Below are 16,450 nucleotides of genomic sequence, written 5' to 3' on the forward strand. Positions count from 1 at the left end.
TGCAGAATAGGAAGTAAAAAGGGCAACCTCCATGTCTTTCTTATGAAAGGTTACCTTAAAGCAGAATATTAGACCTTCAGCATTTATTAGGCAAATTAAACTTTTTCTTGTGGGGGCATACAATCCTTCTCCAACCAATAGAGTAATCAGGAAGAACGTTATCCCACAAAAATCACATTCATCACTACTGCTCCTAGAACAGGACTGCCTTATCTATGTGAAGATGACTGTGATAAAAGACACATCAAAGTCACGTTTCATTTGACAGAACTTATTCTACTCATTCTTTCGTTAACTGGCTGGAAATAAAAATCTGACTTTAATGAAAGTTCTTTCACTGCATCGGGAGGCAGATCATGCAGAAAGAGACTGGTTGATTTTTAAAATACATAAAAAAGAAAGTGATTACCACAGGTGCACACATCACTGTTTGATATTTAAATGGTAACAAAAATCCTACAAATAATAAAAAGTTCCTGAGTATCATGGCACAGATGTCAGGCTTAAAAGCTGGTGAAGAAATGTGCTTGCCAATAAAATTGTAACATCTAGGCAATCTAGAGAAATGTATTTTGTAGAAAAAAAAGGTTGTGATGAGTTAGTGCTTTTAGAGTGCTAAACTTTGATGGCACAGAAAGCAAAAATATTTTTTAAAAATGATGCAGTATAGCTATATACCGGTAGTTTATATACAGTATATTCACGTACACATTTTACATAAGGCAAAGCAACTTTACAGAGCAAGTGTACTATAATATCTATATAAAAAAAAAGTTTACTAACTTACTACTTTCACAATTAAGTGTCTTTGAAACCTGATAATTTAAAGGAGATTTTAGATGCATGCAAAATGAGCCATAACTGCTCACCTTTGTTTTTTTGTTTTTGGATGCATTGTTTGGCAAGAAAGCTAATAATCCAGATCCGATTTAAACTTAATAAGACCCCAAGGTCTTGCAAGAAGTATGAGGGTTTCTATATAGAACAATACTAGCCATGGCATACTGGGTAACCCAAACCAACCCTAGATACGTCCAGATGCAATAATGGTAGTCAGTACAGCAGCTGGGAAATTAAAAAGCTAGAGGTTTAATTCTCAGTCCAAGGAATTCTGTATCTCATATGAATTCAAAGAAATACCAAGATGACATAACCTGACATTATTGAAGATTTTTGTTTTGACTGATGTTCTTTGAATTTCACAGTATGTGGCCGGCTCAATAGTAAAGTACTAAGATAGTGTTGTCCACCCTAAAAGTCTGCAATCTGTACATTATTTACACCCCAATAAATAATAATATGGGATCTTACCCATCATGTTATACAAGCTTTGTGGTGCAAACTGTCTTGGCATTTTCTGTATTGCCTCTTGGTAGACTAAGAGGGCATCCTAGAAAATAAAACCACAGAAAAACAAATTAAAATTGGCATAAACTAGACATGATAAATTGGATTCACTTTTGACAATTCACATTCTAAACCACAGTCTTTTTGTTTAGGACACTAGCATAAATGTGAGGATTCTACCGTTAATCGATGCACAACTTTCAATTTAAAAATGAAACAATTGCAAGTTGAATTTTTTTTAACTTCATTTATCTAATACAATATATTTAGCTTTTATGCATGTAAAAGCATCTTATTATATTGTTTTGTCAGGTGCTTCCTTTAGATTTTAAATTAACAGTCAGTAAAATTATAAATTATTCTATTTGTGATTTTCCCATTACACATGGCAAAAACATATCCAAAACTGTATTTAATTTCACCTCAATGTATTTAATTGACAAAAGCATAGTTTAACCCATTGCCCTCAGCAGGCCATCATAGGACATCCTCGGCTTTGTGGTGGTATATCTGAATGATGCCTGTAGCTACAGGCATCATTCAGGCATCGACATTTTCAGTCGGCGATTCCCTACACCATAAGAATGATCATAGCGGCTGTTCCACAGCTTGATCATTCTTACGGGTGGCGGAAGGGGACAACCCCACTCCGGTCGCCCTCCGGTGATTCTACCGACTCACCACTGTGATCAGCGAGTCGGAGAATGGATACGCCGGCCCCGGATGTTGAGCATAGAGATTTCCAGCGGACCAGATGGTCTCCAGAGTCTCTATGATCATCGGAGGCTGGGCGTGATGTAATGACCTCATGCCCGGCCTCTGCATTCAAAAAGAAATGGCACCGCCTCGGTTGGGAAACCGTGATTTTTTTTTTATATTAGGCTCCCCAGCCTAGAGGTGACATGTGGGGTCTTATTGACCCTATACCTCACTGCAAAGAGGTCCTGCCATGTCATATTCCTATTACAAGGGATGTTTGCATTCCTTGTAATAGGAATAAAAGTGGATGCCGAGAAGGCATTTGACAGAGCAGATTGGGAGTTCATCAATGAGACCCTGGAACACCTGGGGCTGGGCGAGAAAATGATGCAGAGGGTAAAAGCGCTGTATAAAAAACCGACAGCTAGGATTAAGGTGAACGGCTCCCTGTCTCGCCCCTTTGAATTATTCAACGGGACGAGACAGGGATGCCCTCTATCCCCGATCCTTTTTGTGATTGCCCTGGAGCCATTATTGGCAGCAATTCGGGACAATCAGGACATACGAGGAATAGCAGTAAGAGGGAAAGAGTATAAGGTGTCTGCATTTGCGGACGACCTGCTCTTATATGTGACGCACCCCAGAGTATCAATACCAATGATAGTGAAGGAAATAGAACAATACGGTCGAATATCAAATTTTAAAATCAACTTATCTAAATCAGAAATATTAAATCTGAATGTATCCAAAGAAATTCAGAAAGACCTAACCTCAAGCCTACCCTTTAAATGGAGTGGAGGGGAATTGAGCTACCTAGGGATTAAACTGACAGCAAAAAAAACGAAACTGTATGAAACAAATTATATACCCTTACTCAATAAAATTAAATCCCAAATGGAAAATATGAAACATAAAAGAATATCGTGGATAGGCAGAGTGAACGTAATAAAAATGTTCATACTGCCAACGGTACTATACACATTCCAAATGCTCCCCATCGTCCTCCCGAGCAGTTTTTTTAGAAAATTAAAATCCCTTGTTCTCGCATTTATATGGTATCCCAAAAAACCGCGCATTGCTCACAAGGTCCTAGTAAAGGAGAAGGAAAAGGGAGGAGTGGGTCTACCAGATTTTAAAAAATACTATGAAGCCATAATATTATCCAGGATAGTAGATTGGATACATAACTCAGAGGGGAAGAACTGGGCAGAGTTGGAAATAAGTTTAAGCGGGACAGACTTAACAAAAATGATTTGGATACCATCCCAAGTAAGGAACCTAGGAATAGGCACTAGTATGATCACAAGGCACACACTGAGAACATGGGACAAAATAAACAAGTCACACAACTGGACATGTAATTCCCCTTTAATGTCACTATTAGACACAAAATATTTTATACCAGGAATGGAAGAGCGAATGTTTTATAGCAGATGGGCACAGAAAGTAGAAGTAACACTGGGTGAGGTGATGATTGGAGATAGGATCTTAACATATAGGGAAATCACTCAACAATGGGGAAATAGACCCTTAGACAAATGGAGATACAATCAACTAGCACATTTCACACAAGGGCTCCCACAACCCCTACGAGGAATGAATGATTTAAGGCCACTAGAAAAATTATTTAAGGACCCACAAAGCATAGTGAAAAGGATATCTAAAGTATACAAAGTATTAAGAGGTGAGGGAGAAGGGGAATTACCCACATATTTAGGGAAATGGGAAAGGGAACTGGGGACTCTGAGTAATGACGAACAAAGGAATAAAATATTAAAAATGACATACATACTAGCGAAAGATTCACGAACATATGAAATGGCATATAAGCTAATAGCGAGGTGGTATATGACTCCCAATAGAATGCAGAAATTAAGAAAAGGAGAGGACTTGATGTGTTGGAGGGAATGTAAAGAACAAGGCACGTTTAAACATATTTGGTGGGACTGCCCAAAAATAAGCCCCTTTTGGGATAAGATAATCGAAAATATCTACTTGATAACTGGAATGAGGATTAGGAAATGTCCATGGTCTTGCCTGTTCCACGACACAGACATGGGTGTAAGACAGTATAAAGCAACACTCATTCCCTATCTCTTGAATGCAGCCAAAGCCGTAATCCCAATGCATTGGGGAGACCCCCAGGGGCCGACAATTTTAGAGTGGGTGAAAAGGGTGGAGCAGAGTAGACTGATTGAAGATTCGATCAATAAAACCCTGGAGCCAGAGAGTGCAATCCAAGTGAAATGGCAACAATGGCTGACATTTATAGAGAGCGGGATCTGTCTTGTCTGAGTAAATAGGAGTAGGGAGAAGAGGAGGAGAACGAAGGACACGGGCGGAGAATAGGGGGCACAACTCCGTCCGTTTTTTTTTTTTTTTTGGCCCGTGGGGGAGGGAGGAGATGTATTCTTTTAAATGTATTTTTTAAGAAGAGAATGTTAAGGAGTCGGTAGTTCTGTAATATACTATACGACTCCTCCTTCAAGATTTGTAAAATAATGAGTGATTAACTTGTGAAAAAATATGTTTTTGAAAAATAAAAATAAAGAATATATAAAAAAAAAAAAAAAAAAAAAAGGAATAAAAGTGATCAATAATTTTTATTTATTTTTTTTCTAAAATTTCATAAATGTTTAAGTAAAATTAACAATAATAAAAAAAAAAAATTAATGTGCCCCTGTCCCCGTGTGCTTGCACGTAGAAGCGAACACACACATAAGTCCCACCCACATATGAAAATGGTGTTCAAAGCATACATGTGAGGTTTCGCCGTGAACGTTAGAGCGAGAGCAATAATTGTAGCCCAAGACCTCCTCTGTAACTCAAAATATGTAACCAGTAAAAAAATTTAAAGTGTCGCCCATGGCGATTTCTAAGTACCGAAGTTTGGAGCCATTCCACGAGCATGTGCAATTTTGAAGCGCGACATGCTAGGTATCTATTTACTTGGCGTAACTTCATCTTTCACATTATACACAAAAATTGGGCTAACTTTACTGTTTTTTTTTTGTTTTTTTAAAGCATGAAAAAAATGCATTTGAAAAATTGCTGCACAAATACCATGCGAGATAAAAAGTTGCAATGACTGCCGTTGTATTCTCTAGGGTCTTTGCTAATGTTTGGGGTTTCTAAGTAATTTTCTAGCAAAAAAATTATGATTTTTACATGTAGGAGTGAAGTGTCAGAATTGGCCTGGATGCGAAGTGGTTAATATGTTTGGGCTTGATACTTAAAAATAAGAAAATGATGTTTTTAGTACAAATACATTTAAAATCTAAATGAAAAACAAAACAAAAATAAATGTGATTATAAAACATTTTGTTTGGTAAGTTTTTCACGGGAATAGATTACATAATTTGAATCCAATAAACGGTGTATAAGATAAGCAAGTAAAGGGCACAGAATACAGTCAACATCCTCCTTAATGCCAGTCCCAAAGATTTCTCATTTAACATAATTCACTCACTATATTTGCACCATACAATATTTACTGTCTACTTACTCATTTGTATCAGCTTAAAAGTATATGAAAACAAAATAAAGTTAATTTACTAATAACTTTAAAACATTAATGTCATTTTTAAAATTAATTTTCAATATTTTAAAATTGCAGCTTTGTAAAACTAATACTGGATGATTCTGCCGTGAGGGTTTTTGGTGCTTTTATGTGGTATCAATTGGGCTCCTGTGTTGTCACTTTGTTACACAGCTTAATTATGGAGTTTACACATGCCCATTTAAACACACTTACATAGACACGATCCACTGTTGTCACCATCAGGCAACCCTAAATAAAAAATAGTAGCTATCATTGGAGTGCATGCATGCATGTTGGCAGTAAGTGGCTGTAGGGAAGTTTTAGGAGATCAGCATCGCTGAGATGCAATCAAGCATAAAAAAAGGAAACTAAAATTAAGTGTTTTATAAAAATAAAAAAAAAAGAAGTCAAATGTTAAACATTGTGCCCTCACAAACTCAATCTGATTAAGTTAGGTTTTACTTCTATTAAATTATGGTAAAAAGCTATGCTACAAACTCAGATAAAAATCTACATAAAGCCATTATGTTTCATATTTCTGTTCTGTCATGCCACATGGAAATCTTTGATTGAGAAGACACTGCAAACATAAAATTAGTAGAATCGTAAAATTATATAAAATGAGCTATCAAACACCCACATGGCAGTTCCATCGGCATTCATTTTGGCAAAGTTATACAAAAAAGAAAAAATGTCAGCAACCCTTCTCAATATAACATTACACAAGCAATAATGGAGAGTTCTGTTGCCAAAAATTGGGCACTAAAGAGGCAAAAAAATGTATGCACCATGTTTATATTCCTCAGCGATATGTCTAATATGTAATTTCCATTTTGACAGAAGCGAGAAAGAACCTAATATTTTTTGAGTAAACTGTTAAAATGTGTAGCGATTACACTACTCAATTCATTTCACTTCCCATCCCAGTGAAAGTCATATGACGCCTGCAGGAGGGATCTCCCATCCTGGGCGGGCGTTATACGACGTCCTAAGCTTCCCGGCCATCTGAGAGCTGATGCGCATGCACGGTGGCCGTGATGTTCGCCGGGCACCCGCGATTTGCCGTTAACAGAGCAGGACCATGGATCTGTGTGTGTAAACACACAGATCCACTTCCTGTCAGGTGAGAGGAGACTGATCATGTGTTCCGTGTACAGAGGAACACAGATCGGTCTCTTCCCCTTTGTGAGTCCCCACCCCCTACAGTTAGAATCACTCCCTAGGTAACACAATTAACCCCTATTGTTAACCCCTTCCCTGCCAGTGACAGTTATACAGTAAATCAATGCATTTTTATAGAACTGATCGCTGTATAAATGCAAATGGTCCCAAAATAGTGTCAAAAGTGTCTGGTATGTCCACCGCAATGTCACAGTCACAATAAAAATCGCAGATCACTGCCATTACTAGTAAAAACAAAATAATAATAAAAATGCCATAAAACTATCCCCTATTTTGTAGACGCTATAACTTTTGCGCAAACCAATCAATATAGGCTTATTGCGATTTTTTTACCCAAAATATGTACAAGAATACATATCAGCCTAAACTGGGGAAATTTTTTTTTATTTTTTTTTAAAATTGGGATATTTATTATAGCAAAAAATTTTGTTTTTTTTCAAACTTGTCACTCTTTTGTTTATAGCACAAAAAATAAAAAATCGCAGAGGTGATCAAATACCTCCAAAAGACCGCTCTATTTGTGGGAAAAAAATGATAAAAATTTCATTTGGGTACAGTGTTGCATAACCGCGCAATTGTCATTCAAAACGCGACAGTGCTGAAAACTGAAAATTGGCCTGGGCAGGAATGTGGTGCAAATGCCCTGTATTGAAGTGGTTAAAAAAAATTGCTGCATTTTCCAAATTGTAATAAATGTCAAAGAGACTTAATACACTTGTCAGGGAATTCTTTAAAATATTGGCAAAAAGTATTTTATAGGATTAACATGGTATTCCACTGTAAGAGGACTCTAGTTCCAACTCTGTATATATTGGGTTGTTTGGATGTTGTTGACTGCACCAAGGTCTATAAAACAGAAATCATAACAGTATTGTTCCTGGCCAAGACACAAAAATAAAAATGGAAAACCAAAATATCGCCAACAACTAAACAATGTATCTTGGCAGTCAAATATACAATGTATTTATTAGAGAAGGGGATATTCAGCCATATGGCAGTCTTTATCGTCATGAAGGATAGACACACCTGGATAAGCCTAAATAGACCTTATTAGGGATAGCGTAAAAATACAGTGAGCATGTTCTTTAGATTGATTACCCAAAAATACACGTGCTGTCAGTATTAAAACATTTATACTAATCATAATGCAAAAAGCATTTGGACAAGATCCAGCTCATAGGACCCTGATCTGCATGCACTCCTTGGTCATACTAAATGATGTACAGGTTCCTTATGTTTTAAACACTGTAAATTTGATAATAGATTTTGCCTATTTTTTTTATTATAAAAAAAAAAAAAAAAAACACAAAAGCTAAATAAAACCATAATTCAATAAAAAGTTCCATGTTTCACTAATTTGTGGAACTCACCTCATACTGGCCTTGCTCATGGTACAACTTCCCCAGATTATAAAGGCAGCTGGTTACTGAACTTTTATGAGCATTAGGATCTTTTAGATTTTCATCTGGAATTTCTGAACATTTCAAGAAGGTTCTTCTGGCCTCTTCAGCTCTTCCCTGATTCATAAGAATAATTCCTGTATTCAAGTATGCCGCTGTAAAATCAGTGATTGCATCATAAGTATCATTTTAAGTGAATACAAAACAGCTAAATGTAATATGTTAAAAATTCAGCACTGCTTCTTTTAGTAGCAGTAATTGACTGGCCTTGAGAGAATATTTTTGCACACGTGGTCTGTCACTAATTTTCCTTCCCTTACAGAAGGGACCACCATAGATGATTGGTGGTTCGACCTACATGCTTTTTCAAAACCTTTCATCTCTACAAAACGCTGCCAATTAGAATGCCAGTTTTGATGATGGTTTTTGTGGTGAGGCCTTAGCCCTTCATCTTTAAAAAAAAATAAAAAATGCAATGATAATGATAAACAGATGTGAATGAGGATGATAAAATGTAAATTCATTACTTACATGCCAGTGTAGGCCTGCTACCAATTGCTAACTTGTAGTAGTGGAGAGCCTCTGAAAACTTGCTGTTTTCCTGGAGCAACAAGCCTCTGAAAATAAACAGGAGAATGGATCACTATCTGAAAACTAGACACATGAATATTACTATACCAATATGTGAATATTAAATAATTCAGGCAATTACATGTATGCAACACTGTAAACATTTTAAAAACATATGCAAAGTTTACCCATGCAAACCTAAAGACACACAGTTGAATTTAAATTGTATTTTAAGTTAACAAGGTTTTGGCTTTAGATAAACTTTAAAACAAAACTCCAGGATTCGCAGCACTTTTAAAATTTGCTTTCTTTAATGAAGTCCAATTAGATACATGCCACTCTCTTTTTTAATTATTATTTTTTTTTTTACCATTTACATTTTTACTGAATGTGGGGAGAACAAATATCCCTTTACTTTCAAGCGTTTCCACACTGGACCTTCAAGTTTCCCGTACAGCAGCTTCAGAGTGATATGCAGCTGTTCTGCCTGCAAAGTGCTGCAATCCCTGGAGCTCCTCTTTAAAGAATAGGCATTTAAAGTGTAGTGCCGGCTCCTGACGAGCATGTACTACATGTTTTGAAAATTAATGTTCTTGAAACCACAGTTGGGTTTTAGGGCTAATTTTGCAAAATGATGGTTTCAGTACAAGTCTAGCTGTATTGCACTGATTTCTCCTTAGCTGCAGGTGTCACTGTCGGCAAGTGGTAGAATGCAGTCTAGTTGTGTGTACTGAGTGTATTGATATTCTCGGAACCAGCCCAGTGGGAGTGTTCTCCTGCTGTGCACTCTGGGAGGTGGTACTTAAGGTACTGAGATCACGTGCTTCGGGGTTCTGGTCCAGAAGATATTTTCTATCTGTTTGGTCCTGGTCTTCCTGACCAGCCCCCATGGCCCTCCTGGCCTGGGTGTGGATCCATGCAATCCTGAGTCTCGGGGCTGGATATCCTGAGGGGAAGTAAGGGACAGGCCTGAATGGATGTCAAGGCCTGAGAATTCAAAGGTGGTCCGGTGCCGCCCAGCAACTGGAGAAGCATCCAGGGGAGGACTCTTTGGGAGAAAGCCATGCATAAGGCTGGTTTCTCTGAAGAAGCCTGGAGGCTCAGTTGAAGGACACTTTGTGGATCCACATTCATACGGTATCGCTGGACCAGCTGAGAGATACTGGTACCATATGATAGTTCTCTAAATTTGTCTCAGTTACGCTCAAGTAAATCATATCCAAGTCTGTGGCTGAGACTTTGCTCAAGTAATTCATAGCCAAGTCTGTGGCAGAGACTTTGCTTTACTTAACACCCTACCGGCTGCTAGGCCTAGTGAGAGAAGGTCTATCCGGAGGTTGTGAGGATCCAGCTGTGAAACAGTAATTCTCTGGATTTCTCCTATAAGAGACTTTCTATTTTTGTAGTCCAAAATTACCTGAACTTTCATCTTAACCCTCTACCCTCCATATAAGAGACTGTGTTATCTTCTAAATAAATAACCCAAAAGAAGATCCAGTGTCAGTTTCTGCATTTCTTTGGGCCATCTACCACGGGAACCCCTAGACTGAGGTGAGGTCAAGAAGGTAACGGTAAGCCCAATAAAACCAGCAGCTCCTTCGGGGGTCAGTGCTACAAAAGCACCTAAAATAAAATCAGGACAATCCAGATATACTGTAAATAAAGGATTGCACATTTTTCCTTTTACCTTTTAAGGTCCAACTTTTTTAGACAAAATCCACCCTTGCAGTGTCTGTTGCACTCCCCTCAACTTCTCTCACTGCAAGAGTTACATGCTCGTTACATCTGCGATCCAGGCTGTGACCCCTTGGCATTATTACATACCATGCAGGATTATTAACCCTGTATTCTACATGGAGGAAGTAGAAGTTGGACCATTGCTGGGAATGCTTTAAAAAGGAGGCATCTCTGGAGGTGCCCTACTGGAGAACACCTCTAGATTAAACAAGCAGAGAGAGAGTGTGTGTGTGTGTGGGGGGGGGGGGGGGAGGGGGGACTGTAACAGTAGATCTTGCCTAACTAAGAACTACACTGGGATCAACAAGGTCTAGCCAGTTTACATTCCATCAGTCTCTCAAAGTCATATGAATTTTTTTTTTTTTCTATATATTTGCAAAGCCTACAGGAAATGATGTACAGTAAGTCATAATTGCCTGGCTTGCTTAACTGTGTAATTATTGCAGATCTAACAGATCAGAGAAATCATTACATTGAAAGAAAACGTTGTGAACCAACGATTCCCCAGATTCTTGCATCTTGGCAACATACATGGTGATTTGGCGTTTCTGCTGGCATAAAATTTGAATTTGTTCCAGTTTAATTTTACAGTCTCTTTCCCCCTACCAGAAAAGTGTTTTGGCTAAATATACACATAAGGATCCACATATCAGAACTTTGTTCTACGAATATAAGAAACATTCGAACAGCCCAAAGAAAATCGCTGTATTATGTGTAATAAGACTATTTCTTATGATCTTAAAAGCCATCTTGTGGCCATCATCTTGTATTTTGTTTTCTGAAATAACTCAAATAGAAAAAATTATTGCTTTATGGTCACTAGTTGGAACTTACAATCATAGGAAGTTATCATATTACACATAATCAAGCAATTTTTGTTGGGACTGGGCAAGTGTTTGTCATATTCGTATAGCATTTATTTAATACATAGACTCCCAAGTAATGCAGTAGTGCTACTTCTTTGCTACAGGAAAATGAAGCAGCCGCAGAATCCCAATGAGATTAAATATGTGCTCTGCTCCCTAGGTTGCAGCCCTGAGCGATATACACAGGTGTGCATAGCCTATTCCATTAGGTTGTGCACATTTTAAAAAGTAGGTGTCGAGGGGAGGAGGTGGAGTCATCAGCAACAGACATGTCCAGCTGAAGCTCCACATCTCCTGGGACTCCTCGGCTGATAAAGACACCCGCAAGGCATGGTAAACTGAAAATAATCTTACCATAAGCCTCCTCAGTGACCCTGGTATAAATACAGTAAAATGGTCTTTGGTGCTGCCTGAGGTAAAAATAAATTAAAGAGTGGCAAGGATACACAGTCAAGAGGCCCCTGTAAAATGGCACAGCCTCCTTCCTCACACACAGGCACATCTCGTGCTGCTAAGCAAATGCAGTTACCTCAGAAAGCCTGTAATGACTGACTGTGAATACAACACCGCCTCACAAGAAAAACAAACAGATTCCCTACATCCAAATATTTTTTTAAATATAGTCTAAAGCAGACTTTAGACTATATAACTGAAAGTCTCACAAAAGAAATCCGTGAGTTAGGCCAGCGCACTTTTGACCTAGAAATCAGAGTGGATGACATGGAAACAAATGTACTGTCCCATGATAACGAATTAGAGACTCTTAAGAAAGAAAACCTTATTCTGCAAATACGCTTAGAGGACTTTGAAAATAGAGCACGTTGATCAAATCTTCATATATGAGAAATACCCGAGACCATTGTTGACCTTCATTCTATTATGATCGCACTTTTTCAAGAACTACTACTGTCAATCCTGGTCAATCGTTTGGAGATGGATAGGATTCACAGTGCTTTAACACCATGCAAACCAGAGGGTTCCCCTATGTGATATTATTGCAAAATTCCACTTCTATCACACCAAAGAACAACTCATGGCTGCAGTTAGATTCCCTAATTTTTCAAGATCATCCTTATCAGCTTTTTGCTAACCTTTCCCCAATTACTGTGGCTAAAAGACGTGCACTGAAATACTTCCCATTTTCTATCCGCTTTACCTATCAAGGTGTCAAACATTCCTGTAGATCCCTCAGATGAACTACACCATATCAAAAGCTCTTCAACTAGCCCTTGTCAACACACAACATTCAGCTCCCCTCAAGAATCCTCCAAATCTGAAAAAAGATAGAGACTGACAAAATTCCTCTAAGAAGTCGATTCAGTTCTCCTGATATAGATCCTGTATATATTCTTTATTTTGATTTTTGCTTCAATTGTACAAATGCATTTCACTTAACCATACATCTTAAGCAATCATGTTTACAGTTACATTTGGTGAGTCTTTTCTTACCCCCTCCCTCCCTGTAACGAAAAAAAAAAAAAAAATATATATATATATATATATATATATATATATATATATATATATATATATATATATATATATATATATATATATATATATATATATATATATATATATATATATATATATATATATATATAATATACCCAGCACTCCCCTTATCTCTCTCTCTTCCCTCTAATATTCAAAGGTATCGCTCTGTTTTCATAAATATTAGCCATTGCTGCCATACCCTTTGATATTTTCCCCCTGTTTCTTCCGTCATATGTATAGACTCTTCTATAATCTCTTGTCCACTTGACCCTCTCAATCCACTCTTTTATTGTCGGAGCCTGCTGGGATTTCCAGAGGCATGTGATCAAGGCCTTAGCTGCGTTTAGTAAGTATGGGATTAATGTCAATTTATATTGTGCCACCCCCTTCTCTGAGTCATGGAACAAGCATACCCATGTTTTTTTTTTTCAATCCTGTCCCCTGTTATAAAGAATATTGTTTCTATTTTATCCCAGTAGGATTGTATTATATTTTAGGACATTCCCACCAAAGGTGTATAAAAGTCCCCCGTGTGGTGCAACCCCTCCAAAAAGTTGATTGGACATCTCCACTTATACTATGTACCCTCTGGGGGGTCATGTACCACCTAGCCAGCAGCTTGTAAGACATTTCAGTTGTTTGTATATCTTTTGCTCCTGAATGAGTCAGCCTAATAATTTTATTCCTATGCTCATCGTTTAAGGGACCTAGCTCCCTTTCCCATTTTCCTAAATAAGCTGGATATTCCTGATCCACCTCCCACCTTAATATTTTATATATTTTGGATATTTTTCTCTCTAGACTTTGTGGTGATTTCAACAATTTCTCGAATGGTCTCAACTATCTCCTGCTTCGTAGTGGCTGTGGTAAATTATATGTGAAGTGTTGAATTTGAGTGTGTCTCCATCTGTCTAGTGATTTGTGTCCCCATTCCTATAAGTGTAAATTATATTCCCTTTCATCACATCCTGTAGTGCTATTTCCTCCCTATTAGCCCACCTACTAAAATATAAGCGATCCCCCTTCCCGGGCAAAAAGTAATTTGTGTCTAAAAGTGACATAAGTGGAGAGTTATAATCCCATTTGTGTCTCTTATTAATTCTATCCCAAGTTTTTAAAGTGTTATATGTTAAGATACTCGTGCTTACTCCCAAATCTCGGTGCTGGGGTGGTATCCATATCATTTTTACCAATATTAGTTCTACTCAATGTAATTTCTAACTCCGCCCAACTCTTCTCCGTCTTATTATGCAGCCAATCTGTTAAGCTAGAGATCACTGTGGCTTCATATTTTTTAAACTCTGGCAATGCTAGTCCCCCTCTATCTTTGTCTTTCACCAATATGTTATAAGCAATACGGGGGCGTTTGGGAGCTCAGATGAACTTCACCACCATAGATTTTAATTTACTAAAATAGGTCTGGGGGAGGGGGACTGGGGCCATTTGAAACGTGTAAATTCTGATATAGATCCTGTAGACACAATGGACTAAATGACTTTAACTTCTCATCTTGAAGTTTATTCAATCTTAAGGCTTTGTCTTTCTTTGGTCACTGCGTAATTTACCACCTTCAGTATAATCTGACTAATCTTATTTAAAATACTGTTCTATTAAGTTTTGAACTTCCCCCTTTTAATCCCCCATAACCTCAGATAAACATATTTTATTTCTTAACTATTTACCCCCCCCCCCCCTTTAAACCATGAGATACCCATTGTCTCGATTATAACCTTATTTACTTATATTTATCTTAGAGTAAAATCTAGTTATTGTTTTAAATTGAAGTACTTCTATTGTTTTATATTTAATGATCCTGTTTATAAATATCACTATTTTCCTTTTTCATGGCAATCCTATGATAAGTAATATTGCTATGCAAACTATACAGTTTCTTATTTTAATGTGTTTTTTTTCCCTAAGGTTACCTGTAGGTATATATACTCACCTTACAGTATAGTTGTTAATAGTTAATTAACCTTTTATTTTTTTTTACCCTTGCTCATTTTTATTTTTGTTTCTCAATGGCCAAACTTGGATGTCCAAGTATTTCTCTTTTTCTGTATATTGATCTAGGCATCTTTCTGTCCTAGGATAAACCTCCATTCTAAACTATTGGAAGACCTCCTCGGATAGATACTAGGCCTCTGAGTTAGCATTTTTTTACTCACTCAGTACGCCGCCTTTTAACTTTTCTTTTTCACACAATTTAATTACCATTATTTGACTATATAACTCTTACTCTCTCTTTCTTCCTCTTTATTCTGTCTCTACCTCCCTTTTGGTTCTTGCCCCCCCCTCCCCAGGGTAATTGTGGACTCCATCTATGAATGCAATATACTACAATATTTCCTTTAAGATTTACCGATGCCCCCCTTAAATGTCCTTACGTTAAATGTACAAGGTCTAAATATCCCACAAAAGCAAACTAAAGTTTTCGCTCCTTAGCTTCTTCAAAAGCACATGTTGTATGCCTCCAAGAAATCCATTTCATAGATAAATCGCCCCCAAAATTTTTGGTTCAGCTTATCCCCAAGTTTTCACAGCCTCTGTCAAAACTAAACAATGAGCGGTGCTAATGGCCTTTCATTGTATTAAACCCTTTTCCCTTCTAACAGAGATCAAAGACCCAGACGGTCGCTATTTGACACTCACTGGATATCTATTCGATTCTCTAATCACAGTGGTATCCTACTATGCTCCTAACAAATTTCCATCCTCGTTCCTCTACCATTTATTACAAGTAATTGATACTCATAAAAACGGGCACACTTTTAATCTGTGAAGATTCGAATCAAGTCCTTTATATTTTTTTAGATAAATCCTATTGCATCTAGTTCTCAATATCATAAGTTCCAACAACTTCTTCAACAGCACTTTATTAGATTCTTGGTGTGAAATCAATCCTGCTAGGTGTTAAATTACTTTTTATTCTTATCTCCATAAATCATTTTCCCATATCGATCACATTTTGATCTTAAAAGGAATGACCCCTGAACTCCTTTCTTCATCAATTATCCCTTTTACATGGACTGACCACTGTACTGTACTCAACTTTTGTTTCTCTAATACCCAAAATACAAGATTCTACATGGCATATTAATGACTCAATCCTATCTCATCCATCACATTCCTCTGATCTAGAAATAGCCATAGAAGATTACCTGGCCATTAATGAAACCCCTAGTATATCCCCACTGACCCTATGGGAAGCTCATAAAACTGTTCTCTGTATACACCAAGCCTCATTTCTTAAAAGTGAAAAACTAAAACAAAAATTAGAAGCAGAATTGAATACATGCCACACAATCTTTCAATCCAATCCTACCCCTGTGACTAAATTACAGCTTGATTAAGCATGGTTAAACCTGGACCTTTTTTTTTTATCAGAATCTGTAGATAAAATGTTATGGAAGTCTAAACATAAATTTTATCTTAAAGTGAATAAACCAGACACTCTTTTAGCCTGAGCACTTCAACTAAATCGCCCCTTTAAACCAATTCAACTGAAATAATCTCACGATACATTTACTAGTAATCCAGTAAAGATGCTCCACACCTTTCAACAACATCTTACCTCCTTATATAAAAAGGAAGGATCTTTTGATCAAACT

The 16,450-nt window shown here is 37.3% G+C and overlaps 1 protein-coding gene across 1 annotated transcript in view; it reads right to left on the minus strand.

The window, feature by feature from the left end:
* Window positions 1–16,450, minus strand: part of TMTC2 (transmembrane O-mannosyltransferase targeting cadherins 2) — a 401,081-nt gene that overhangs the window by 143,301 nt on the left and 241,330 nt on the right. Inside the window, exons 5-7 of the mRNA XM_077471877.1 lie at window positions 8,701–8,786; window positions 8,140–8,324; window positions 1,312–1,390 (exon numbers count right to left, since the gene is read on the minus strand). Of these exons, the coding sequence (XP_077328003.1) occupies window positions 1,312–1,390; window positions 8,140–8,324; window positions 8,701–8,786 (350 nt within the window). The remainder of the gene's footprint in view (window positions 1–1,311; window positions 1,391–8,139; window positions 8,325–8,700; window positions 8,787–16,450) is intronic.

The sequence above is a fragment of the Lithobates pipiens genome, unplaced genomic scaffold (assembly GCF_037356315.1).
Source record: "Lithobates pipiens isolate NorthernLeopardFrog02 unplaced genomic scaffold, aLitPip1_a1.2 Scaffold_8, whole genome shotgun sequence".
NCBI classification, from domain to species: Eukaryota; Metazoa; Chordata; class Amphibia; order Anura; family Ranidae; genus Lithobates; species Lithobates pipiens.